We start from the raw sequence: 26,053 nt of genomic DNA, 5'->3' as shown, positions 1-26,053 counted from the left end.
AATAAAGCCGTGGGGAGAGTGCTGGGTGAAGTGTTAACGGGTGCTCAAAATTGGTAATATGGGAAGCAAAGCCTTGAAGGCACGGAGGATATCTGGGAAAAGGACCATTCTAGGAGTGGGGGACAGCATACCCTTGGAGTGTGCCTGCGATGCTCAGAGAATAGGGTGGTGGCCAGCGACAGAGGGAACAAGAGTGGGAAACGAGAACAGGGCAGTCAAGGAGATGGAGCAGTAGCTGAGATTCTTTGGGGCTGTTTTGTAACAACTCTGGCTTTTGTACTAATCAAAAGAGAGACACGAGCTGATGTGTTTTAACAGGATTACTCTGCTCGATTAAAGTGAGGGAAGGGAACCAGAAAGAAGCAAGAGGGTCCACTAGGAACCTGCTCAGTGATCCAGGCAGAGGATGGATGGTAGTGGCTTGGATCCCGATGGTAATGATAGGTGTGGTGCAAACTAGTCAGATTATGGGCGTGTTTGACATTAGAGCCAATGAGTGGATTGGATGTGGAGAGTAAGATCCAAAGATCTTAGCATGAGCTGGGGAGAAATGGTACTGGCACTGAGTTAGAAGACGATGGTGGAGGAGCCAGTTAGGCAGCAATTGGAAGGAGGTGGCTTTCAGTGTTCCGTTGATGAGGGAGATCCTGCATAGACAAGAGAACATACTTTTACATGCAGAGAGATAACTTGTAATCACAATGCTGCCTGCCAGTTCTTTTATTCTCCCTGCCTCAACCACCATGCAGTGTGTGCTGTCCTTGTCACCCTGTGTCCCATGCAGTGTATGCTCCTTGTCACTCTGTGTCCCATGCAGTGTGTGCTGTCCTTGTCACTCTGTGTCCCATGCAGTGTGTGCTGTCCTTGTCACTCTGTGTCCCATGCAGTGTGTGCTGTCCTTGTCACCCTGTGTCCCGTGCAGTGTGTGCTGTCCTTGTCACCCTGTGTCCCGTGCAGTGTGTGCTGTCCTTGTCACTCTGTGTCCTGTGCTGTCCTTGTCACTCTGTGTCCTGTGCAGTGTGTGCTGTCCTTGTCACTCTGTGTCCTGTGCAGTGTGTGCTGTCCTTGTCACTCTGTGTCCCATGCAGTGTGTGCTATCCTTGTCACTCTGTGTCCCATGCAGTGTATGCTGTCCTTGTCACTCTGTGTCCCGTGCAGTGTGTGCTTTCCTTGTCACCCCGTGTCCCGTGCAGTGTGTGCTGTCCTTGTCACCCTGTGTCCCGTGCAGTGTATGCTGTCCTTGTCACTCTGTGTCCCATGCAGTGTATGCTATCCTTGTCACTCTGTGTCCTATGCAGTATATGCTGTCCTTGTCACTCTGTGTCCTATGCAGTATATGCTGTCCTTGTCACTCTGTGTCGTCTGCAGTCTATGCTGGTTTTGACATAAGTTTATGTTTTCTATTTTTCTTTCTGAGCTAATTTCTTTCTTTTTTTAAAAAATAATTTCACATTTTTTATTCAGATTGCCTTTATCTAAGGAATTTTTTAAAAAGACATTTTCAATAAATCACAGGAACAGGATGTACAGTAAGTCTTTCTGAGATGGATAAATAGTAATTTCTTTTTTTTTCTTAATTTTTTTCCCAATCTGCTTTTATACCATTTGAATTACATGCAAGTATTAAGGTCAGTTCTAGGTTGAGGAACTAGCAATACAATAGATGCAAATAGTCAAGGAACAAGCAAGACAATAAACACAAATAGTCAAAGAACAAGCAAGGTCATAAACAAAATTCCGTGAACACTCCTGTGATCACTGTTTCTAAGGGCTTATCAGGATGACCAAAATAGCTGAGCCTACTTCCCTGTGCTAGCCCAAGGTCATTTTCATGCCTGAAGCCTGCTTCCTTGTTCCAGCCTAAGATTTAGCTTCTTGCCTGAGATTACTTCCTTGTCCCAGCCTAATGTCTGAGCTACTTCCTTTACATCTCACACTCAGTAATTCCTAGATGTGTTTAATTTGATATTTTATCCATTAATGTCATTCCCATGACAACATCTACCATTTGCCTTTACCTTTTGGTTTTTCGAGACAGGGTTTCTCTGTGTAGCCCGGGCTGTCCTGGAACTCACTCTGTAGACCAGGCTGGCCTCGAACTCAGAAATCCACCTGCCTCTGCCTCTGCCTCCCAAGTGCTGGGATTAGAGGCGTGCTCCACCACTACCTGGCTCTTTACTTTTTTCCAAATGTCTGTGTGTGTGTGTGTGTGTGTGTGTGTGTGTGTGTGTGTGTGTACCTGTAAGTACACATGCACCTCAGTGTGGAACCAGAGGTTAAAGTCAGGTTCTTCTTCTAGTGCTCTCCACCTTATTTTTTGAGATCTCTCCTCTCATTATGTGTGGTGTCTGTGTATATATGTGTGTGCCTTTATGTGTGTGTCTGTGTCTGTGTGTCAGTGTGAACTAGCTCTTCTTTAGTGGGACTTGGCATCCGGGTGGTGAGCGTGATCCTCCTAACATACACTTTCTTTGGCCGAGCACCCTTGAAGTTATCACTAGACAGAGGCCAAGTTTTATGTTAAATCCTCAGTTTCATAATTCTTAAAGTCCAAGTTCTGATGATGCTTAATCCCAGTGTTCCCATTCTTTCCCCATCAGGGACAAAGAGGTTTCTTAGCCCCTCTTTCTGGAAGAAGGAATTATACCCTGTCAACTTCAGTTCCCTGCCAGACCCAGGCAGAAACTAGTTACAGAGAGAGCATAGAAAGAGCAGCCTACAGCCTCTGCCTCTGAACAACCCAGAGCAAAGCCAGGAAGGTGACTCTGTAAAACTCTCCTGGTAAAATTGCCCCCTTCCCTGACCCTGCACTGCTCTCTTAAGTAGCTTCCCTTTCCTCTCTCTTCTCAAGAGAGTTGGGCATAGCCTAGTCTGTCAGATCTTTCTCTAATTCATCTGTCATTCAGTTAGCTATCACTTCCAAACATGAGTGTTTCCTTCTACAAACTAACTTTACCGTCATTGTTTTGGATTAAAGGTGTTTACTAAGGATGTGTCTGTATTCCGGCCAGGAGATTATCGTGTGTGTTAAGGCTGAGCCACACCACAACTAGAAACAGCCTTTTTCAGCAAATAACACAATCTCAGGGTTCACGGTGAACAAATCTCCTGTAACAAGAGCTGGTTTGTGAGATACAGACTCAGGGACTAACAGTACAGCTCCATGGCAGAAGACATGCTACCACCACCCACAGCCGCACTGATTACAGACAAACCAGTAACAATGAGCCACAGAAAGGCAAGTCGGGGATCCGTGGGACCAAGGTGAAAGCATCACTATGAAGGATTCTGTATGTGGGAGCAGACTATGAATGAGGAAGGGAAGGCAAAACTCAGCAGAGCTGCGGGAAGAGCGTGGACCATGTTGTAAGAACTGAGCCTAGTGCAGGGATTGGGGTACAGGTTGGGGAGATGGGCAAAGCGGTCAATTGGGAAGCTGGGAAGCAGGCTGGAGCTGCACTGTGGAGACCCTGGAGCCATGCTGCTGAGTTAGACCTTCATTCTCCAATCAACAGGAGCCATTTAACATTCTGTGAGGAAAAGAACATAAATAATACAGGGGCTGGCTAGAACTGTTAAACAGAAATAAGTGAGTCGTCAGAGAAGCCTGTAGGAAATTTACACGTGCTAGGAGACACGTTTTTAAGTAACAAAGACATACAATTCCAATAGTGTTTGATCCATTGTATTCAAAATATCATTCCAATATACAACAAGTTTGTTGGTCAGTTGGCTGAATGTTTGACTGTTGTTTTAAGAGTCTTACTGTGTAGCCCAGGCTGTCCTCTAACTCCACATCCTCCTGCCTCAGTCTTCTGATTGTTGGAATCACAGTTGAATTCTACCAGCATCTTGCCGATATTGATAGAATAGTTTACATTTCATATTTAAATATATATTCAAAACCCAGTGTGTGGTTTACATCTGTAGCACATCTTTACTGGACAGGTGACATTGGAGGGGTTCAGTCACATGGCTCTTTTATGAGTCAGGTGTTGAGAATGACAAGTGTGTAGATCCACTCCATGAAAACCCAAGTCCTCAGTTCATCCAAAGATATCTCTCTCTCTCTCTCTCTCTCTCTCTCTCTCTCTCTCTCTCTCTCTCTCTCTCTCTCTCTCTTTCCCTCTCTTGTTGGGTACATTTTGGCAACTCTGAGTGCCTCGGATTGCACATATCTACAGGGCAGGGCTTCTCGGAGTCAAACAGACTAATGTGCACTGTGCCATGAAGAGCAGGGATAAAGCTACCCCGCAGTGTGCTGCTGGATTCCTGTGACCTTACAGGACAGGAATGCCATATCCTATTTTGGCATTCACTGGTTTGGGAGAAGCAGAGAGCTTGGCAGCAGGCAGAGGGAGACACTCAGAAGGAGGCACCAGGAAGAGGAACAGGAACATCTTCGCAAAGGCCAAGAAGGGACACATCAAGACTCTGGAGGGCAGCACTTCTGAGGTATCAGTGCAGGGGCAGTAGAGGAGGCTGTGAGCTAGAAGAGGGTTCTGAACCCAGCAATACTGGGGTCCTCGTCCTCCTGAGAGTGCTGTCAGCAGATGCTGTAGAGTCACGTGTGTAGACTCCTGGCAACTTTTGCAATGATATGAAAAAGAGATGGTGGAGCGGGAACGGGGCTGGAGGATGCGTGCTGCTGTGCTTGTCTGGACTAATGAAATGGAAGGACATCTAACCATTGATGGGCTAAGATGATGCTGTGGAACTGAACTTAGGGGCTGAAAGGGGCACCATGGAAACAAATGCCAGTTAAAGGCCCTACTGTGGAAAGAAACAGGAGTCTAGTACCCTGACCAGGAAGGAAATGGGGCAAAAGGGCAGAGGTCTAAGGGACACTGCCTTATCTTCCCCTGACATCATAGGAAAGAACACCTGAAGTGAAGGGTTGGAACCTGATGCAAAGGGTCAGTGTAGCATGGTGACAAGTTGACCCCACACTCATCCTGACGAAGCAGATGTCATGTACATCTCAGCTGTACATGGAAACTACTTGAGGCTCTAAGCTATCCTTCCAGATAGGCCGGTGGGTGTGTTGTAAGAGAATTAATTCATTGAGAGTTTAATATGAACACAGTGGTGTAGCGGTGAATTACTCTGCTCTGGTTCCCAGAGGGTCGCACATGCACTGTACCTGCTCAAGAGTTCTCTGGATTCTCTAATAAAAGACACACATGCACACACACAAGCACATGAGAGAGAGAGAGAGAGAGAGAGAGAGAGAGAGAGAGAGAGAGAGAGAGAGAGACAGAGAGAGACAGAGAGAGCGCACTTATTTTTATATGCATAGACTAGCTCAATGTCTGGGCACTTCTAAACCTCCCCACAGCTAACACACATTCCACTCCTGTATTCTTGAGTTAATATTTGCTAAATCCATATTTCATCTCTGCTACCCCTGACCCAGGGGGAATGGTCCCTGCGGCCACTTTCCTGGAACCTTACATGTCGCAGGCCTTTAAGTCTGTTCTCCTTACTCTCCTGTCATGAATTCTTTCCTCCTCTCTCCCCTGTCCCTTGCCACCATCTCCCTGCCCAGCCATTGGCAACTTTTTATTACCAATCAAAGCCAGCTGGGGGCAGGGACCCTTAGGTCTGGAAGCGTGGCTTTGGGGAGCCGAAATCAGACAAAGCATTAGAACCAATTTCCAACACAGTGGTACATAACCGCATGCTATACAAAACGTGTCCAGGTTCAGGATGCGGCTCAGTGGTAGAGCAATTTTCTAGTGTGTACAGTCTGCATCTGAGACTTAGCACCACAAACTCATGCAGACTCACTTTAATAATAATATGTTCACTTTAATGACATAAAAACAACCATGAGTACATTCAACTTTAAACATGAATAAATATAAAGAAAAATACTATGGGCTGGTAAGGCAGCTCAGCTGAGCAAACCAAGCCTGAACTCAGCCCTGCCACCCATATGGCTGAAGGAAGAACAGACTCCTGAAAGGTGTCCTCTGACCTCCACTCAGACGCCACGGCACACACGCATACACACACACAATAAATAAATCTACAATGGGATTAAAAAATTGCTTAAAGCTGGAGGTGGTAGCACATGCCTTTAATCCCAGCATGCTGGAGGCAGAGGCAGACGGATCTCCATGAGCTAAAAGCTAGCATGATCTACAGAGCAAATCCCAGGACAACCAAATAGACACAGAGAAACCCTGTGTCAAAAACAAAACCAAAAAAAAGAAAGATTTTTAAAGGAAAGTACTAAATAATAATAGAGATGGATGGCAGATATTTCAAAAATCCCAAACAAGGGACAAGAAGGACTGAGGTTATAAAACACAGTGTGAGGGGCTGGAGATGGCTCAGTGGTTAAGAACACTGGCTGCCCTTCCAGAACACTCACAACCAACTGTAATCCAGCGTTAGGGGATCTGATGCCCTCTTCTGGTTTTGTGAGTTCCAGGCACTCACCTGGTACACAGACACATGCAGGCAAACATCCATACACATAAAATTATTTTTTTTTTAAATTAAGAGGTGCTGTAACCTCAGCAAAGGTTCTGATTACTTCATTTAGTCACCGGACTGATGACACATGACCAGTGTCTCTCACGAAGTGGTGAGAAGTGCTGTTCACTAGCTATCTGCCACGTATCTGTTGAGTAGTACTGTGAACTCTGTAGCACCCCAAGTCACCTGCTAAATTCAGTATTTTTTATAGACCTTCATCCACGCCTGCAGAATTAGAAAAACTCTCCTCATTAAACTGCATATTAGCCCAAATTTATACAAAACACACATACACAAACAGAGAGTTGTTCCTATTATTTGTTAAGACCGTGACTGTGTAGCCCTGGCTGTTCTGAAACTCACTATGGAGACCAGGCTGGCCTCAAACTCAGAGATCCGACTGCCTCTGCCTCCTAAATTCTGGGGTTAAAAGCATGCAACACCACACCTAGAAATACATATTTTTATTAATTAATAAGAGGGTGGGAACACGGTAGAGTACTAGCCTGGAATACACAAGGTCTTGAGTTCAGGCTCTGGTCCTGAAGTGTTTGCCTCCTGCTCACCAGTCCCTGGTTGGCTCCCTGCAGGAGAAAGGAGTCTGACCCGTTCTCCCTGTGAGCAGTGCTCTCTTCCCACCACTGTGGGCAGCCCTGTGAGGAACCCTGCATCCTCCCCCACTGTCTTCATTCCTGAGACCTGTGCTAAGACAGCTAGCTCCTTGCTATCTCAGGGTAGTGCCCGTCCACACTTCATTGTCTTCTTCCAGCATAGCTGTTAAAAGACAAACAAAAAGTGTGTGTATGTGTGTGTGTGTGTGTGTGTGTGTGTGTGTGTGTGTGTGTGTCTGTGTCTGTGTCTGTGTGGAGGTCAGAGGACAACTTGTGGGAGTCAGTTTTCTCCTTCTATCATGGGAGTCCAAGAGATCAAACTCTGGGGTACCAGCTCCTCAAGCGCCTTTACCTGCTGAGCTATCTCACTGACCTCAGCTTTTTTTTTTCCTATGATTTTTTTTCATACCCCCTCCTATGATTTTTTAAAATGTTATTTATTATTAGTTTACAAATAATTATTTTCCATTATGGCTGGAAATGCTCCCCTGCCTGCTGCCTCATGTGGCAGCTTCCTGGACGCCATCTGGTGGGAAATTTCTTAGGCCTATTCAATTTAGTAGTGTTTATTTGAGCAAATAAGCAGGATCGAAAAGTAATTCCTGAGTGGTAGTTAGCAGAACAACTGAGAAGTTAGCCATTGATGTTATCCAACAGCATTTATCAAAACCCAGAAATGATGGCTACAGAAAACAGCTACAGCTGTCACTGGGTACAGCTTAGTTGGTGGTCAAGCTGGAAAGATGGCTCAGTGGTTAGGACCATATATTCTTACAGCAGCTCACAACTACCTGTGACTCAAGTTCCAGGGGACCTTAATATATCTCTTTGACCTCATTAGGTACATACACGTAAAAAATTAAAATATCAAAATAATAATAATTGTAAGTTAATTGACCACAGGGCCTCCTGCAAACAGCCAGAACGCAGTTAGTGTGATTAAGTTCTACATTGGTTTTAACTGTTAGCTGCCCCTCCAATCACACAGCCTCCTATAAATTAGGTCTGCAGTCCCTGCCTGCTGCTTTTTTGCATGAGGAGGAGCTTCCCAGGGTAGTTCCCAGGCAAACCCTCGGCTCTGATGTCAGACTGATGTGCCTGTGAACTGACACACAGTGAAGACAGTGCCTTTCATCCTGCTGTGAGCTGCGTGTGCCTCCTCTGAGTGGCCATGTCTGGCTCCTGTGGTGTGTCAGTCCCGGAGGTTTTCCTTCAGTGGGCTTGTTGGGAATTGCCGGGTCCTGGGAACTTTAGATTTTCTATCCTTAGAACTTTCCTTGGAAAACTCTAGAGATACATCCTTAGACCTTTTTGTTGTTGTTATTTTCTTAACAGTAATTCAAAGTGAGTTTTGATCCTTTATATCATATAATGAAATAAATAGATAACTAAAGCCTGTCACAGTTCTTAACCAGTACTGTGTGCATGGTAGACTGTATTTCTTGTGTAAATGTCACTCCGAAATTGATAATGACCCAGTGATGGCTCATGATCTGTAGTTTAGAAAATATTAGTCTCAAATACTGATTTAATTAATCACTTCAGTAATTTTCAAAAGCTGTGAGATGCTGAAACACTGGTCTCTGTGAGACCATTTCTAGAATCCTTAATCCTCTCCTTGTTGCTCAGAAAACAGGACCATGCTGTACCTTCAGAGGTGTGCTAAATTCACCTCTAGGAGCACAGAGCCTAGAGCTCCAAGCTCTGAACAGCCCGAGCTGTCCCACCAGCTCTCTGCAAATAGCTGACACTCTTTTGAAAATGTCCCTTCCGAGTGACATTTGTCGACCCCGCACAGCTACGGAGAAATGTCTACTTTCTATGAGGTGACTGAAGTGTCCTTTTAAGTTCTGCAACCTTCTCCCTGCAGGGTGTGCCGATCTCCAAGCCCTGGACACTATGCAGCCCATGGAGAGGAAGCGACAGGGCTACATTCATGAGCTGATTCAGACGGAGGAGCGGTACATGGATGATCTGCAGCTAGTCATTGAGGTGAGGGTTGTTGCTGACTGTCTGCTGTAGGAGGTGGAGGGTGGCCATCGCTGCCCCTCTCACTTGGAAGCAGTGTGAGCCATCTTGTTTTGTTTTGCAGTGCTGGGTATGAAGCCCAGGGCCTCTCACAAGCCACACACATGTTTTACCATTGAGCTGTATCCTGTCTGCTTCCATGTGACTCGCAGATAGAGACAAGCGCTTTTGTAGCCTAAAAGCTGCTTACTGGTAAGGCAGAAAACTAAAGGTTCCTGGTGAAGGCATGGGCTCTTCCCCAGCTGAGCCCACTCAGTGTAGGGAGGGAAAAGAGGGCCTGGGAATGTCCATGTGGCTCTTGATGAGGGCACAGGGCAGGTGTGAAAGCCTCCGAATGGGGTTAACTCCAATTCTTACCTAACTGGATTTACTGCCATGTGGAAACCTGACATGTCCATTGGCTTTGATACCTCTAGCTAATGTTTTTCAGCTTAGGAAACCAAACAAGAAAATTGTACAAGTTTCCCAAACTGTGTATTTACTGTCTGTACCTGTCTATGAGGACAGAGGCACACTTTACAGTGGCTTGTGTCTGAAAGCAGAAAAGACTCTATGGTTCTATACTCCTTCTGTTCCTGTGACCTGGATAGCAGCGTGGAGTGGGCCTGCATCTGTCTGCATCTGCCCTACAAGGCCTGCCCTAACCAGCAGCAGTGTCTGTTGCGTCACATGTGCACTCCCCTCCCTCCTCTGCTGGGAACACCTGTCCTCACACGTGTGCTCTTATGCACTCTGGGGGTTTAGTTTGTTTTGTTTTTGAGACAGGGTCTCATGTAGTCCAAGATGGCCTTGAACTTGCTATGTAACTAAAGGTGACCATGAGCATCTGATGCTCCCGCTTCTATCTTCCAAGCATGGACTTACAGGTCTGCACCATCATACCTCACTCATGTGGTGCTAGGGACTAAACCCAGACTTCATGTCTGCTAGGCAGGCATGCTACCAAGTGAGTTAAATCCCTCACCCATCTGTCTGTTCATCTTCATCCCCAAACTTAGCCTGGCCCTGGTCAGCCTTTGAATGAGCATTGAATGGATCAGACACATCTATCTGTACGTCCCATACCAGGACAGATGACCTAGAAGAAAGGCCCATGATCCCGACCAACCTTCTGGGAGTGTCAGCTCTGCTGCCAGTCAACTCCCAGTCCAAGGGGACTGTGAATGGCTGTAGAACCTCAAGCACTTGCCAAAATATGAGCAGAATGGGGTGCTTGCTTCCTCCAGCTAGGTACCTCAGGAGTGCCCATTCTGTCCCCGTCACCCCTGTTCTAAGGGCAAAGAGCTGTCAGGGACTCGGGGAGAGCACTATGCTAAAGTGGCTTTCTCCTGGCAGTTTCTAAAGATTCAGCCATCTTTTCCCTCTGCTTCCCTCACTGGGCCTGCTCACATGGCTTCTGCAGTTAACTAAGAACAGGGGCTGCCCTACCCTTCAGTGGCAGCCTGGGAGCAGGAAGACTGTGTTTGCAGGGTGGCCGTGGGCCCATCTCATGTGGAGCTGAGACATCGCCACGGGTCACAGCGTTCCTGGCTACAGCTGTGGCCCACATTAACTCAGCAGCCAGTAGCTGAGGTTCTATGGCAGAGAAGGTAGCCGAGCAGTCCGTGTTCACTTAGCACAGTTCTGTTGAAGAAGGGCACCAAAAGAGGCTCTGCAGTAAGGATTAAAGCACAGAGAATAAGTCCGCCCCCAACAAGGAAGGGCTCCCCAGTTATGCTCAGACCACCATGAGACTGCTCTGCCAGGAGGAGGAAGTAGAAGAGTGGGCAGATGGAGGGTTGAGGAGTTGTGCTGGAATGTCAGGTGAGTTGGCGGGGATAAATCTCAAGGCCTGTGAACCCCAGGGTTTGCATCTTATCACTTGGCCAGTATGAAGCCTTTACATGGCTTAATACAGAGCCCTGTGTCACATGGATCCTTGGGTAAATCCCTCTGTAGGTCATGATTTCTTCATAAGCCAGTGAGAAATACCAATAGCTGAGTTGTCTCACCTGTATCACCTGTGAAGTTACATGAGAACCCTGTACACACTTGTGTGCTTCACACATGTGCACGTGGGATCCAGGTGGAAAGTCTCTCTGCCGCTGGCTTGTGCTGGGCACACCTGCTCAGGCTCACCGGGGATGACAGAGGGCAAACACAGAGGATCCCAAGAACTCTGAGCCAATCAGTTCCACAGCACTTGCTCTCCGCCCCTTTTTCTGCAGGCTCCACTGTGCAGGGCCCTATCTTTACCCATCTCTGCTTGGTCCCCAGAGCATGCCTAAGAGGGAGGTGGGACAGCCTCCCTAGTCAGGAGATTCGGCCCTTAAGAAATCAGGCTTAATTGAATTTTAACTAGTGAAAGTAGGGAAATTGTGTGGCTCAAAATCCAACAGTGAACCAGCATGGCTCAGCCCATGAAAGCATCTATCCTTGTCCGATCCCTGAAGTCCATGTGACAAAGCCACAGGTGATGACACACATCTGTAATCTCCTTTGGCAAGATGGGTGGCTGGGACAGGAAGATCTCCCAGAGGCTTGTAAGCCAGCTACTGCTTAGACACTGCACTGCTTCATAAGACCGTTTGCCTCCAAAAGGTGGAAGGAGAGAACCCCCCCCCCCAAGTTGTCCTCCACACTGTGGCATGCATGCCCCCTCTGTCTTTGTGTATCTTTGTTTTTCTCTTCTCCCTCATGTGCACACATATGCACAATAATAACAAGCCTTTAAAAATCTATCAGCCATATAACTATGCTTATTTAGAAGTGCTGCTGTCTTGCTGTTTGAGTGCCGGAGGGCACACACAGCTGTGTACCCACAGTCAAGTTACGTTAAATCTATGTTTTGAACTTAGGTTTTCCAGAACCGGATGGCTGAGTCGGGCTTCCTCACTGAAGCAGAAATGGCCTTGATCTTTGTGAACTGGAAGGAGCTCATCATGTCCAACACAAAGCTGTTGAAGTGAGTTGTGGGCACCACATGATATGGTCACTGTAGCTCTGCAGAGGCTGCTCAGCAAAACTTTCAACTCTCTTCTGCCCTCTTAAGCTCCGGATTCCAGTAGCATTTGGTGAAATGCCCTATAACTTATATACAGAATTCTTAGGAAAGTAAAAAAATATAATGCAGAACTACTCTGATTAGACAAGAAAAGCTGTGTATGACCTCCGTGCAGGTACAGCAGACTGCCCAGCAGGAGGGGAGGGACAGGCCGGCAGGGCTGTAGCCACACCCAGATGACTCACTGTGCTCCTTTGCAGTTCCTGTCCTGGGGGAAGCTTCCTGTCCTTATTTACAAGAACAGAATTCCAGGCCAGCTGGCCAGTTTAACCCTGGCTGCATCCCTGCCCTGCCAGGGTCATAGCCCATCATGAAAACCCCAGTCCTCCATCCCAACCCCTGGCCACTATGGCTCCCCAGCCCTTCTTTGGAATTTCTTGAGTCTCATTGATCCAAACAAGGACAAACAAATTGAATCTTTAAAAAAGAACCTTGTCAAGAAACTGAGGTGAATCAAATACTCTCTAAAGGCCTAGAAGGCATCCAAATGTGTAGTCTTCGTGGCCTTTTCTTCTTTGCTGATGTTTCCCCCGATTGGCTCAGCCAGTAGAGCTTTTGCCTCTCCCCCCTCAACCAGCCATTCATTCCCAGTGCCCAAGGTTCCTGTCATGCACTGGATGCCATTGCTAGTGCCCTCTGTAGCTTTCACCCTTTAATTGCCAAGGAAGGACATTTGTGGAGAACAGAGTAACCATCTGTTACTTGCAGGGCCTTGCGGGTGCGGAAGAAGACTGGGGGTGAGAAGATGCCAGTTCAGATGATTGGGGACATCCTGGCAGCAGAGCTGTCCCACATGCAGGCCTACATCCGGTTCTGCAGCTGTCAGCTTAATGGGGCAACCCTGTTACAGCAGAAGACAGACGAGGACACAGACTTCAAGGAATTTCTAAAGGTACGCACAGCCTGGGACTGGGCTCTGTGCTGCTGTAGAAGCACACTAGCGGCCTCAGCCTGCAGGCAGCAGCACACCGCTGCAGGTCTCAGCAGCTGACAAGAGTCATGCTAATCTCCAAGGAAGCACAAACATGGCACACAGCTTCCTGACTGTGGTACTGTCCAGGTACAGCTTATTTTCCTTGGCACGAACGAGAACCCTAATTTTACATCCTGGTTAAGTAATAGTATTAGTGTTGTTTTGTTTTTCTGAAGAAACATCCATAATGCCACTTCTTTTTTTAATGATTTAGTTATGTAGGTGGTGTTTGCCTACGCTGCAAGTGTGTGTGGGAAGCACCTGCATGCCTGGCACCTGCAGAGCTCAGAGAAGACACTGGAGGCCCGGGAACTGAGTTACGGGTGGTTATGAGCTGCCACATGCATGCTGGGAACCAAACGCAGGTCCTCTGCAGGGCACCCGGTGCTCTCCTTCCTCTAACTGCTGAGTGCACTTTCCAGCTGTACTGTAATGCCACCTCTTAATTTTGCAAATTATATTTATTTAATGATTATCTTGTTCCAGAAAGAAAACAAAAGGGCTTAGTTAAATAATTAGGTGACCACTTTGTGATTGAAGGAAATGAAAGTATGAAAATAAAGGTAACTGGTGTTCTTCTGTCACCACTTCATTGAGCACGATGAGAAAGGGAGAAAAAACACCAGCGGGGGTGAGAAACAGCAGAGTGTTTATCATCCCCACCACATACGGGTGTCGGTGATCCATCAGGGTCACCAGACAAGGACTTGTTTCTTCCTGCCACCCGGAGCAGGGGCTGAAGTAGGGTTTAAAGTATAAAACCCTCAAGCATCTGGGCCAAGTTACAGTTGTAATTTTTACCAATCAGGACAGTGAGATTAGGGGCTTTCCCCAGTGTTCCATCATTGTCAGCTGACATCGAATGTGTTTTTGCCCAACCAATCAAATTCATTTCTTCTTTCTGTTGTTAGGAACAGACATTATGTTTTTGGGAACTATTGTTGCTTAGACAGGGGGTTGACAACAGGTATGTCATGGGGAACTAGAGAGGGAGTTGATTAGCTTAGGTAAAATGGAGTCTGAAGCCAAGCCAGAGAAGAGGAGGAAAGGATTGGCTTCACGCTATAGTTATAAAGCAAACATGAAAAGAAACACTACAGATGTGGTAACAGCTGCACTCTGATGCCATGGGCTTTCAAGTCCCTTGCAGCCATACAGCAGCTAGCTTCTACACCTGGCTACTCTGATGCCGTGTTTTAAGTCAGGCATGGTGGTACGCCTGTAGTCCCTGCACTTGAGAGGCTGAGGTAAAACATAAACTCAAGGCCAGCCTGGGCTATGTAAAAATAATCTGTTTAAAAAAACAAACGAGTCTCTGGAGAGAGACCAGGTGGTTAAGAGCATGGATGCTCTTCTGAAGACCCAAGTTCAATTCCCAACACCCACGTGGTGGCAGCTCACAACTGCTTGTAGCTTCAGGGGATCTGACACCTTCTTCTGACCTCGACAGCACCCACATACATGTGGCTTATATACAAATTAAGAACTACATGACCAAATACGTAAATAAGTAAACACTTTTAAAGTTGGAAAGCACATCTACAGCTAGAGGCACAGCTCAGCGGTCAGGTGACTTCCTGACACACAGGCCCTGAGTTCCATCCCTAGTACTTAAGAGAAAAATTAAGCAAAAGCAAATTTTACCAATATATTATATCTCAAAGTGTTAACTTTTAAATTTTGTCTTTTTGGTTTTTGGTGCTAGGACCTAAACCAATGGCCTCCCTCGTACTAGGCAAGAATTCTTCCTCTGAGATACAACCCCAGCCCCCAAATACTACTTCTTAATAGAAATAAAAAGCATGAAGATACCTTTATAGCAAAATATGTAGATGCATGTCTATCCAAAAACCAAAAGGATGGCAATCTTCCCTGTCCATGACTGGAGTATATCACTTCTCAGTCATTAGAGGTGCTTACCTTAGAGTGCTGGCAACCCCCTTTAAGCGCTCACCCCAAAGTACTGTTGACCATTGTCAGCTTCTGTACCAAGAGGCCACTGGTATTGACAGTCTGATGGAAGAGACATCTAAAGCATGATGTGCCCACTCGCCCCATATGACCTGGTGCCCAGAGGAGAGTCACAGAGAGGAGGGGAGGTGTCCTAGGGTAAAGTGGCCACAGAGAAGCATGCCCTGGGTCTTGAGAAATAAATGTGTATCAGGCACATGAAAAAGGGTGAGCAAAGGCAGTGCAGGCCGTTTCAGTTGTTTCTGATGAAGCAGGAGTGGCAGGTGTGCTGAAGCGGGGAGGGGGTCAGGAGCTGTGCGCCAGACAGATGGGAGGGAGGGCTTAGTGTGGGTGGAGAGGGTATGGAATGGAGGTAGAAAATGTGGCTCCTGTGAGGGAATCTGGCCTCCTGGGGGTGTGTTGAGACTGAGTGGGTGCCTTTGGAACATCTACTGAGAAGTGTAATGTGGTTCTGACAGAACTCTGGAGAATCTAGTTACTGATGCTGGGCCTCAATTTTTTGAACCTGGGGCAACAGCTGCATCGAGAGAAGATGGAGGATATGATGGAGACCAAAGCCAGTGAGCTGGGAAGAGGGGGATGGTGGCCAGGGAAGAGCTGTTCCAGAAGCAAAGGAGGAATGAAGCCCATGAGAGAGCTGAGCAGAGCCTGTAGCTAACCTGACAGATCTCATTTCAGATCCTGCCATTAAAAGAAGTCTAGGCAGGTGTTTTGGCCAGTGTTCCTATTGTTTCCTCATAGGCCTCTCTGTTTTGCAGAAGTTGGCATCAGACCCACGATGCAAAGGAATGCCCCTGTCCAGCTTCCTGCTGAAGCCCATGCAGAGGATCACTCGATACCCTCTGCTCATCAGAAGTGTGAGTCCTTGGGTGGTCTGGCTCAGCAGGAGGACTCACCTGATCCCTCTGCCCTCTGCCCCAGGCTCCTGTGTGTGTAGTCTAAAGGCTGATGTCTTAAAGATAAGAGTGGGAGTTCCTCCCTCCACAGGAACTGTCCTACCATCCCACAGTCACTGTGTGCTTGTGAGGGAGGAGGGTTAAGGCCCTCTTCAAGCTGTGAGGCCATCATCAACCCAGAGAGAACATGGAGTCACCATTAGCAGAACCATGGGCTCCAGCCTTTTTCTTGAGGCAAAAGTCTTTCTAAGGAGATTGGGGGTTTCTAAGGGTTGTATAAAGCAATGTAGTGGATTTCCTGCCAGCTTGTACTTCAGAGACTCTAGATCAGAAAGTCAAAACCACCGAAACAAAAACTACATGTTAAGTTAATGAGGAGAGCTGAGGTACCTGTTAGCCTATGGCGTATTACCAAGACTCAGATCCACAGTTCCTGTCACCCCCAGTCTTGGTTACCAGTCCCTGTTCCCACAAGGACTGTGGGACTCTGCTTCCCAGGGCAGCCGCTATTAACTTACCCCTCACTGGGGGCTTCACCTGAGGTGGCCTTCATTTAAGCAGCAGGCCATGGTGGACGAGAGTCAGTAGACTACTGAGCAGGCTGAGTGCCCCGTGTGACTTACGTGACACTGCCCACTGTCTTCCAGATCCTGGAGAACACTCCACAGAGTCATGCTGACCACTCCTCCCTGAAGCTGGCCCTTGAACGAGCAGAGGAACTGTGCTCTCAGGTGAACGAGGGAGTCCGGGAGAAGGAGAATTCGGACCGGCTGGAGTGGATCCAGGCACATGTGCAGTGCGAAGGTTTGGCAGAGGTGAGGCTGTGAGCCGAGCTGGTCCCCAGGCAGGCTGTGGGTAGGGGGGGAACCATACCTCCCCAGCATGGACAGAGCACACTTCACTGTGTGGGCTCACCGTCCTACTCTACAGGACACCCCTGGGGTTGCCTTCCTGCCTTGGAAAGAGGCAGATTGGGGGGTTTGTAGTGAGTTCTTTGAATTTTACTGGTAGAAATCAGTAGAATTAAATATTAATTTTTTCACAGTGTCAGTAGGAATTCTAAACAATGATAATTAGAAAGGGTTTTGTTTATATTTGTTCTGGAAAGGTGGGTAATTTGAACTGTATTACCGCCTAGAAAATTTCACCATACCAACCTCAGGCTCTGGACACTGGCCTTTCACACACAGTGGGATCATCTGTGCTCAGACTTACAAAGTGCCATTTTGTTCTCTTTAAGCAACTTATTTTCAACTCCCTCACCAACTGCCTGGGTGCCCGGAAACTCTTGCACAGCGGGAAGTTATACAAGACCAAGAGCAATAAGGAGCTACACGGGTTCCTCTTCAACGACTTCCTGATGCTCACCTACCTGGTCAGACAGTTCGCCGCCTCCTCCTCCTCCGAGAAGCTCTTCAGCGCCAAGTCCAGTGCTCAGTTCAAAATGTATAAAACGGTGAGCGCCATCTTGATGTGAGCATCCCCTCCCACCTGCTCCTGCCCTGCCTCAGGTGCCTTGCTTGTCTTACCAGTTCTCAAGGGAAGGAGCCCTGTGTGGCAGCCGGGGCTGCCTGCTGCTGTGACCGACCGCAGGAGCCAGCTTTAAGAGTTTGGCTTCCTCCTATCCACAGCCAGCATCTACCTCTCTGTGACTCCAGTCATCAAGCCAGGTATCAATGTGCAGAGAGCCAGTCACAGCAGCAGCAGGGGCACTCTGAGCTTGTCCCCAGCTCAGTGACACTGGGTATTTACTTTGCTAACCAGGCTTGCTTTTCTTCTTAGGCACAGACCTTGAGTACCAGGCCCCTCTCGCTTCTCAACCACAGGGCTCTTCAGAACTTTTAAAAGAACTCTCTCTGGTGGGTGGAGTGCTGTGGCTTATCTCACAGCCAGTATTTGGTCCTAATTCTTTCAGCCCATTTTCCTGAATGAAGTGTTAGTGAAACTTCCCACAGACCCTTCCAGCGATGAGCCTGTCTTCCACATTTCCCACATTGACCGTGTGTACACCCTCCGAACAGACAACATCAACGAGAGGTCAGTCCTGATCATGTGGCCTGTCTTGAACTAGTCTAGGAGGCGGCACGGCCATGTCCCAGTGCCAGAAGTCCAGCCCCACTCATGATCAAGCCCTGCCCACTGTAACCCACAGGAGGCTCCAGCCTAGATACATACTAGCCATGCAGCTGCCACTAACAGTAATCTGCCTCCTGTCTCCTTGTAAGCTCCCCAAATGGCAGACCCATGCCTGGTCCCTATTAAAATCTCCTAGGGGTTTACCTGAACCCCACAGATCTGCATCCCACAGACTTGCACTTGGCCAGCTAGCCACCCTCTCTGCCACATGCCCGCCAGCCATGCTTCCCTCCAGTGGAGCTCTCAGGGTAAGCACCTCTGATGACAATCCCAAGGGACACTGCTGTCCCTCTGCACAGTTCTCTGGTAGCCACCCGCCATGCTGAGCTGCCACCAGTGTGGTTGTCTCTTCTAGCTCTGGCTCCCAGGCCCTCACAAGGGCCTTGTGTTGTTGAAAGCTATCTTTAGAAAGTCTCAGGTCAGCTTTAATTAGCAGTTCAGTCTATCAGTTGGACTTAGATTAGGTGTGTGACTGAGAACTGGTAAAAGAGCTTAAAGCCAAGGTCAGCAAGGGAGAGGTGTGGAGCTGGGCTGGGCTTGAACCAGGGGCCTCCTCGTGAGCATCTGCTTCTCCACCAGGACTGCCTGGGTCCAGAAGATCAAGGCAGCCTCAGAGCAGTACATCGACACTGAGAAGAGGAAACGGGAAAAGGCTTATCAAGGTACCTGCTAGTGCCCCGCTGGGTGGGAGCCAGCTGCCAAGTGCTGTAGGCAAACTGGAGTCTTGTCCTAGAGACACCAGCTGCTGCCCAGCAGTAAGGCCTGAGAGGTGGATTCACGTCACAGCAGAAGAGCCTGGGTACCCCGCAGCTGCCCTGAGCTCTCACACTGTGGGACCAGATCAGGCCCAGCCTCCTCTGTAGCCAGCTGTCCCTGCCCCTGCCCCTTCCCTCCACTCTGACTAACCTCACCCTGCTGGGACATATCTTGTCTCACCTGGCCCCACTCACTGGGTATGGCACTCTGCCCCTGTCCTCTCAGACTCTGCCTCCCCTCCTGGCCTCCAGTCCCCTAGGACCAGTGGGCCCCTCAGCACCTCAGCCCCACCACTCTGTGCACACTAGCTTCACTCCACATCTTTCCCCCACTGCTATGTCGATGGCACTTTCAAGGACACTAGCAGCCCACTCATTCCACGCCCCAGCTTCCTCTACTTACACAGGCGCGCGCACACACACACACACACACACACACACACACACACACACACACACACGCCTTCTCCCCGACCTCCTCATATCCTGAGGCTCCTCTATGCAGTTTCATCTGACTCTCAACTCTCTTTCCTCCCATCTTCCTGGGAGGCTGCCCTCCTCTGAGCATTGTGTCCTCAGACAACCCTCCCTTGGGACAGATCAGCCCAGTGGTGGGTTATGGCTACTCTCTGCAATCCCAGCATCCCAGACAAGTCCTCTCGGCAGCTCTGCTGGTCTTCTGTCCTTTGCAGCGTCCCCATCAGCCTCCTGTCTTGACAACTCTCCTTATCTGCCTTATATACCCCTTGCCTAAGAGTCTTCCTTTTAGCCTTTCAAATTAAGGAGAGGTTTTTACCCCAAACTAGGGCTCATCCCCAACATTGCCTATTACCAAGCCCATTCTCCACTCTGTCTCCCACTGCTATGTCACAGGCAGCTCCCGAGTGGAGCTGTGGTAGGGCTGCACTGCCCTCAGACTTCACTTCTCCATTCTCTGAAGTCACCACTGACTCCTGGGGAACAGGGGGGTCTCTGTGTCACACTTCGTCCTCTGTTCATTGGGCAGGTTGTCCACCTGCTCAGTGTCCTAAAGGATCCTTAGAAAGCATCCTTGGCCCCCATGGCAATGCCCAGCCCCATCTTCCCAGCTCAGGCCCCTCCCCTGCCCACTTAGGCTCCCACTTCTGAAGCCGAAGCTCTTTGTGTGTTTTTATTCAGGTCCCCCTTACTTTGTTCTGTGCTCCTGAAGGTATGTGAAGATCGCCTTTTCCTAACTGAATACTATTTTAAGAGCTTGCTATTGAAAAATCAATGATTGAATCATTTCATATACCATATAATCATCTCCTAATTTGTCAAAAGTGCAAATCAAGGTTTTCCTGAGTTTCTCACTGTGTGTTCTGCATTCTCCATGGGTTTCTCACTGTGTGTTCTGCATTCTCCATGGGTACAGTCCTTCAGGCACACTTATGTGCTATGTGCCAGGCCTGTGATGTGCACCACAGAGATAGTAAGGCCAGGCTCTGCCTTCAGGGAACAAGGGCATGGTCCAAGGTAGAGATACAAGGACACTGGGGAGTGGGGTATAGACCAGGCTACAGACCACTGAAGCTGAGGCAAGAGGCCAGTCAGCCTCAGATACCTAACAATACCTTGTCTCAAAAAAATTTAAAAAAAGAAAAAAGGTGAGAAGACTGCACATGCCCAGACCACAGGATTCACTCTGTCCGCATTAAAATATCTCAAGAACCTTTCTAATAGATTAGACATGAAATAAAACTGCTCACCAGGACAAAATGCTTACATAGAATTGAAATTTTGATGAGTGGTTCACACTTTGTTATCTGATATTTACATTGTAACCTTGCCATTTAAAAACTCTGGCCTAGGTGTGGTGGCACACACCTTTAGTCCTGCCACACCGGAGGCAGGTCAGGCAAACCTCTGTAAGTCCAAAACTAACCTGGTCTATATATGTAGCAAGGTCCAAGCTAGCCAGGGGACACAGTCTCTGTCTCAAAACAAAACAGAAAAGGTCCCTGAGACAGGAGGATTCCAAGGTCAAGGCCAACAGCTTGGGCTAGAATGGGACCCTGTCTTTAAAAAGCCTGTGCGCAGAGCACATGGCCCTTCCTGAGACACAGTTTTCCTCACCTGTAAAATGGGAACTACCTTGTAAGGCAATTATGGAATTAAATATACTCTGTATAAAGATCTAGCACATACCTAACACAAAGTAAACAGCACATGTTATTTGCAAGAAGTACTGGACAAACTGCATGCATTTTAAACTAACATAACTACTCATAGGCTTTTTCAGGATGACTACACCTAGATAAAGCAATCCACGCAGCACAGTGGCTCCTCCCTGGCAGAAGAGGCACACGGGGTGCAGAATGTCAGGCCTGCAGGTTGTGGGGTCTGTCTCAGTCGAGGCTAGTGGTGCTCAGAGGGAAGGAGGCTGAGGTGACTGGGACTAGCCTGCATCTTAAAAGATGCGTTAGGTACGGATGGGCGGAGGATGCCAGGAAGGCATCCCTAGCAGGCAGCACAGCCTGGGGAAGGAGCCAACACTAGCTGCTAATCCCAGAGCAATGGCAGGTGGTAGTAGTTAGTCCAGGGCTAAGTTCTAGTTGATTAGAGTGACACACAGCAGGAGATGGAAGCATAGCCAGTGGCAGAGCATGGTTATGGGGCATGGGGACCAGTCTCCAGCCTCAGAGAGAGTGTGTGAGAATAGACAGAGGCCCAAGCATTGCTTCTTCACTGTGGTGTCTGTCTACATTCTCAGGAAAAGTTAACATGACTCACTTCCTCTTTTGTAGCCCGTTCTCAAAAGACCTCAGGTATTGGGCGTCTGATGGTGCACGTCATTGAAGCTACAGAGTTGAAAGCCTGCAAACCAAATGGTGAGTGCTGCTTTTACCCAACAGCTGTGCTGGTGCCCTGTTTCTTACCTCTTTAGAACATGGAATGATGGGTAGTTTTTAAAAGGCAGTGTTTCTGGTATTGCTAGAACCCTGATAGGCTAACTCCTGGGCCAATATCATTCACTGTTTCCCAGTAAGAACCAGTACCCACCATTCTCACTGCTACTGCAGGAGAGTACACAAAGCATGCCACAAAGGTACATGGCCAGGCTTGTGGGGAGCAGGCCTGCTGTTAGGATATACACTTGTTCCCCAGGATTGTGACATCATTGGGAACATGGGGCCATACAGCTACTAGACTCTAAGGTAACTGTCCTGCCAGGCAGTGTGCGTCCTGCCACGGTCTCTGGTGAAGTAGCCTACTACAGACCCTGCCATGGTCGCCCCATTCACTTACCACACTGCATGTGTCCTTGGATTGTCTCTGTGCAGGGAAAAGTAATCCATACTGTGAAATCAGCATGGGCTCCCAAAGCTATACCACCAGGACCCTCCAGGACACACTAAATCCTAAGTGGAACTTCAACTGCCAGTTCTTCATCAAGGATCTTTACCAGGACGTTCTGTGTCTCACTATGTTTGACAGAGACCAGTTTTCTCCAGATGGTAAGTATAACTTGGCATGAAGGCCTGAAGGTATTCCCAGTTTTCTGGGGTCTGGAGTTTGTACCCAGGGTCCCTAAGCTGTGCTTATATCCACCTCATGACACCTATAGGAAATGACACAGGTCCATGTCAGCAGGAGGTAGGTGTTCGGGGGAGAGCATGTCCTATAAATTCAGGCATTACCTGTATACATAAGGGAAACACTGGCCAGTCCTGGATGGGTAGAACATTCTACATAGGCAGCTGTCACTGTACATTTGTCTACTGTCAGTATCAGAGATCTATTCAGTGCTTGAAAGTCATCTAAATGCTATTTCAGACTCGCCTGCTTGGGAGTTTTTAAATCTTAATGGGAACAAAGATATCTGATCCTCACATGATGCTTATTTCCCAGACTTCCTGGGTCGAACTGAAGTTCCAGTGGCAAAAATCCGAACAGAACAGGAAAGCAAAGGCCCCACCACCCGCCGATTACTACTGCACGAAGTTCCCACTGGAGAAGTCTGGGTCCGCTTTGACCTGCAACTCTTTGAACAAAAAACTCTCCTTTGAGGGCCTGGAGAAGCCAGCACCAGGGGAGCTGCTCACGAGACTGGGTCTAAAGAGAGACTTTGCTCTCCTGGGGCAGAGGGGCATAACATGGCTTCATCCATCAAAAAGCCACACTCGCTGGGCCTGTATTTTATTGCACACTAAATTGCTAGCAGTCTATGCAAACATGATCTTTTAAACAAACACCACAGCACAGTGCCTTGTACTAGTGTTAACATGTTCAGCTGTGTTAGATGCCAGGGTTTCCATTTTCAGGGCTATAAAAGTATTATGTGGAAATGAGGCATCAGACCACCAGATGTTACCACTTGGCAAATGTGTCCACTGTGGAGTTGGTGATGTTGGAACCATTCCACACTATGTGACCTCTGCTGGGTCACAGCACTCAGGAGGTGAAGGGCTGGGATGACATGCTGCACCCTTGGGGCTTGTGCAGCCTAACACTGAAATAGCATCCACTTGTGCACTGAATAAACAGAAACTTGATCGTTTTGTTCTGATTAGATTTTATCATTCTCTGCTAAGACAATATAGTTTGAAATATAAGGAGAAAAGCTTGATGTACTTTACATATACTGTGAACTCTAATAATGTGGGAGTATTTTTCAACTTTAATTTTCTGAAGTATAAATTATTTATGTAAATTCCTTGTTTTGCATATTTCATAGAACATGCATCTTTAAGCTTTATCATTGCCAACATGTACAGAAAGAGAATAAAAGTATAAGTTTATGAATGTAACTCCTTTCAAAGCTTGACTCTCTATGTGAAAGACTTTTAACAGTTACTTTCAGAAGTTGTTATAATGAAGCCAGAAGGAGGGGGTGAGGTGGGGCCAAGAGATCTGCCTGACCCTCCTACTAGCTTGCCCAGGACTTTGTGGCCATCTCTGTCAAGAAGTTTCTGGGGCTTTATTTCACTGGTAACTTTTGGGGGTGGGTGAAGTGCATAGGAGCTGTGCTTGGCCTTTCTGAGCCAGAGGGGTGACCCACAAAGAAGGGTGAAAGGCAGATGTCTGGACTATCTGCACATCTGTTGCTCTGCAGCTCCAGTATCCTGATCACATCCCGTCTCCTGTCCTGTCAGAGCCATAGCCATACTGCTTTTTTTTTGGCCTTTGAATACTGAAATATAATTTTTTAAAATATTTAACTAATTTTTTAACACAAAATCCTCACCCTTTGAAAGGATCACTTGGATGCTAAGGCAACAGCTTTTTCCAAGCAGCTCAAAGAATAACTCAGAGCTCTTCCATTCTCCCCATTTTTATTCAAATATAATCACTGGCTGACTCACTTGAGAACACAGTTCAGTGTATTGAGATTGATTTTAAAGACTCATCCCTTACCTGGTACCTAAAATTGAAACAACCAGCATCCTGCTTATCTACAGGGAGCTTTGAAGAACCAGGCACAGCCTGTTGAGCAAGCCTACTCCGGCTTTCCTGGTTTGGGGAGCATGTTTTGTTGGTGCTGAATCAAGATGAAACTGAAGTCAGGGAGAGTTGCTGCAGACAGCCCTGTGTGGAGTATGTCATGCCAATCCAGCAAGTTTACAGCAATCCTACTCTTCCCAGGACTGTGGGTGAGTATGACTAGTATTGTGTCTCTATTGCTCAACAATCAGGATACCTTGGTCAGATTTAGGGCACAGGAGCCTTCAGGATCTGAGTCATATGACTTTGGTGACTAGAGAGGGAATAGCCAGCAACTCCAGTTGTCCTCTTCACCTAGTGACCGAGATCTGCCTCTGAGGAGGTCAAGTTCTCTTCCCCACAGAAATGTGAGCCCAACTTTCTAGAGGATGTGAGGAGACTCCTTTTGTCACTAGGAAGTAGAGAGCCCTCACACAACTAGAAGTCTCCCCTGGGTAGGGGTTCTTGTCAAGCCTCTTCAGTGCCTACAGAGGCAGCATGCAGATTTGGTCCCACTGCTATCCCTGAGTATCCGTGAGGAGAGAACCCTGGAGCAGGAGCAGGACTGAACTTGAATAAAGCCCTGAGCTTTGAGCTGGGGACTGTCCCCAAGTCAGGCACAGAGCCCTTTTGAGCACTAAATACTGGGAGATGATAAAGCTTGTCTTGCTGTTAAATGTTTCAATGAAACAAAAACACCACACAGACTTCCTAGGTCACAGCCAGAACTTGAAAATCTAGCTGCTGTTATTTGGATATTTCTTGCTATAGCTTCCTACCTAGAGAAAAGCTACACCGTCAGTATTTGCAGCTGCATGTAAGAGGTGAAGGGGCAAAGTTCTGTGACCACTGGAGGCCTGACATAGCTGCCTGCTGCAGGGAGGCCAGATGCTTCCCCAGGATCTCAGCTGTCATCACTCTTCTTCCCACAAATGATGGCCTCTGCGTGCTATCTGCTGCTGCCCAGGAGCATGGTCTCTGTGGTCGAGTCCCTAAAGCCTGTTCACAGAAGACAGGGACTGTGTGTCGGTTAAGCAGGCCCCCACGAGAGGAGGGACCCTGCAGACTTTCCCTCACACCTAGCCCTTCAACCTTTCAGACAGGTTCCTAACCAGTCTGCTTGCCTCACCTTTGTTTGCTTCTGCAGTTCGCACATGAGCCTTTCCATTCCCTCAACCCTCCCTACCTTTACGGTCTGGCAGAGGTGACTAGCTGTCCCCAGAGCAATCCCCTCCACTGTGGTCAGACCCTCCAGGGGCTGCCTTCCTCAGCACTTGCACCCTATAGTTAGTGACAGCCATATGACTGGTTGCTAAGAGAAAAAAAAAAAAAAAAAAAAAAAAAACTGCCTTCTGTACTGTCCCACAAAAAAAAAAAAAAAAAAAAAAAACCAGCAGGAATGAGTCCTCAGAAGCCAGGTACTGAAGACGGCAAAGACCCCGAGGTCCTAAAGGGGAACAGTCTGCCAACTTGCAAATCTACTCACTACTGGTATATGAACAGAAAATAAGACTTGCATTTAAAATACTCTCTCAGCGGTTAAGAGCACTGGCTGCTCTTCCAGGGGTCCTAAGTTCAATTCCCTGCAACCACATGTTGGCTCACAACCATCTGTAATGGGATCTGATGCCCTCTTCTGGCACATAGGTGTACATGCAGATCTCTATCTCATACATAAAATAAACAAATCTTTTAAAAAGTATTTAAAAAGA

General features: G+C 47.7%; 2 protein-coding genes across 6 annotated transcripts in view; one reads left to right on the top strand and one right to left on the bottom strand.

The window, feature by feature from the left end:
- The window catches only part of Itsn2 (intersectin 2), a 102,846-nt gene extending 79,178 nt beyond the window's left edge, over positions 1-23,668 (top strand). For 3 of the 4 annotated variants that reach the window (XM_076942144.1, XM_076942145.1, XM_034514069.2), the window contains 11 exons: positions 8,968-9,089; positions 11,963-12,069; positions 12,877-13,060; positions 15,871-15,969; positions 16,656-16,823; positions 17,249-17,464; positions 17,924-18,045; positions 18,724-18,806; positions 21,665-21,748; positions 22,202-22,375; positions 22,770-23,668. In XM_076942144.1, the coding sequence (XP_076798259.1) occupies positions 8,968-9,089; positions 11,963-12,069; positions 12,877-13,060; positions 15,871-15,969; positions 16,656-16,823; positions 17,249-17,464; positions 17,924-18,045; positions 18,724-18,806; positions 21,665-21,748; positions 22,202-22,375; positions 22,770-22,927 (1,517 nt within the window). In that variant the 3' untranslated portion in view covers positions 22,928-23,668. Of the gene's footprint in view, positions 1-8,967; positions 9,090-11,962; positions 12,070-12,876; positions 13,061-15,870; positions 15,970-16,655; positions 16,824-17,248; positions 17,465-17,923; positions 18,046-18,723; positions 18,807-20,057; positions 20,089-21,664; positions 21,749-22,201; positions 22,376-22,769 lie in introns of those variants that run through there. The other variant, XR_013113218.1, reaches the window with a different exon arrangement.
- Positions 23,657-26,053, bottom strand: part of Fam228a (family with sequence similarity 228 member A) — a 22,652-nt gene continuing 20,255 nt past the window's right edge. For both annotated transcript variants that reach the window (XM_034514068.2, XM_076942147.1), the window contains exon 9: positions 23,657-25,340. In XM_034514068.2, coding sequence (XP_034369959.1) covers positions 25,140-25,340 — 201 coding nt within the window. In that variant the 3' untranslated portion in view covers positions 23,657-25,139. The remainder of the gene's footprint in view (positions 25,341-26,053) is intronic.

Source organism: Arvicanthis niloticus, chromosome 11, assembly GCF_011762505.2.
Source record: "Arvicanthis niloticus isolate mArvNil1 chromosome 11, mArvNil1.pat.X, whole genome shotgun sequence".
NCBI classification, from domain to species: domain Eukaryota; kingdom Metazoa; phylum Chordata; class Mammalia; order Rodentia; family Muridae; genus Arvicanthis; species Arvicanthis niloticus.
The sequence above is the reverse complement of the archived record's forward strand: the minus strand, read 5'-3'. Positions and strand labels throughout refer to the sequence as shown.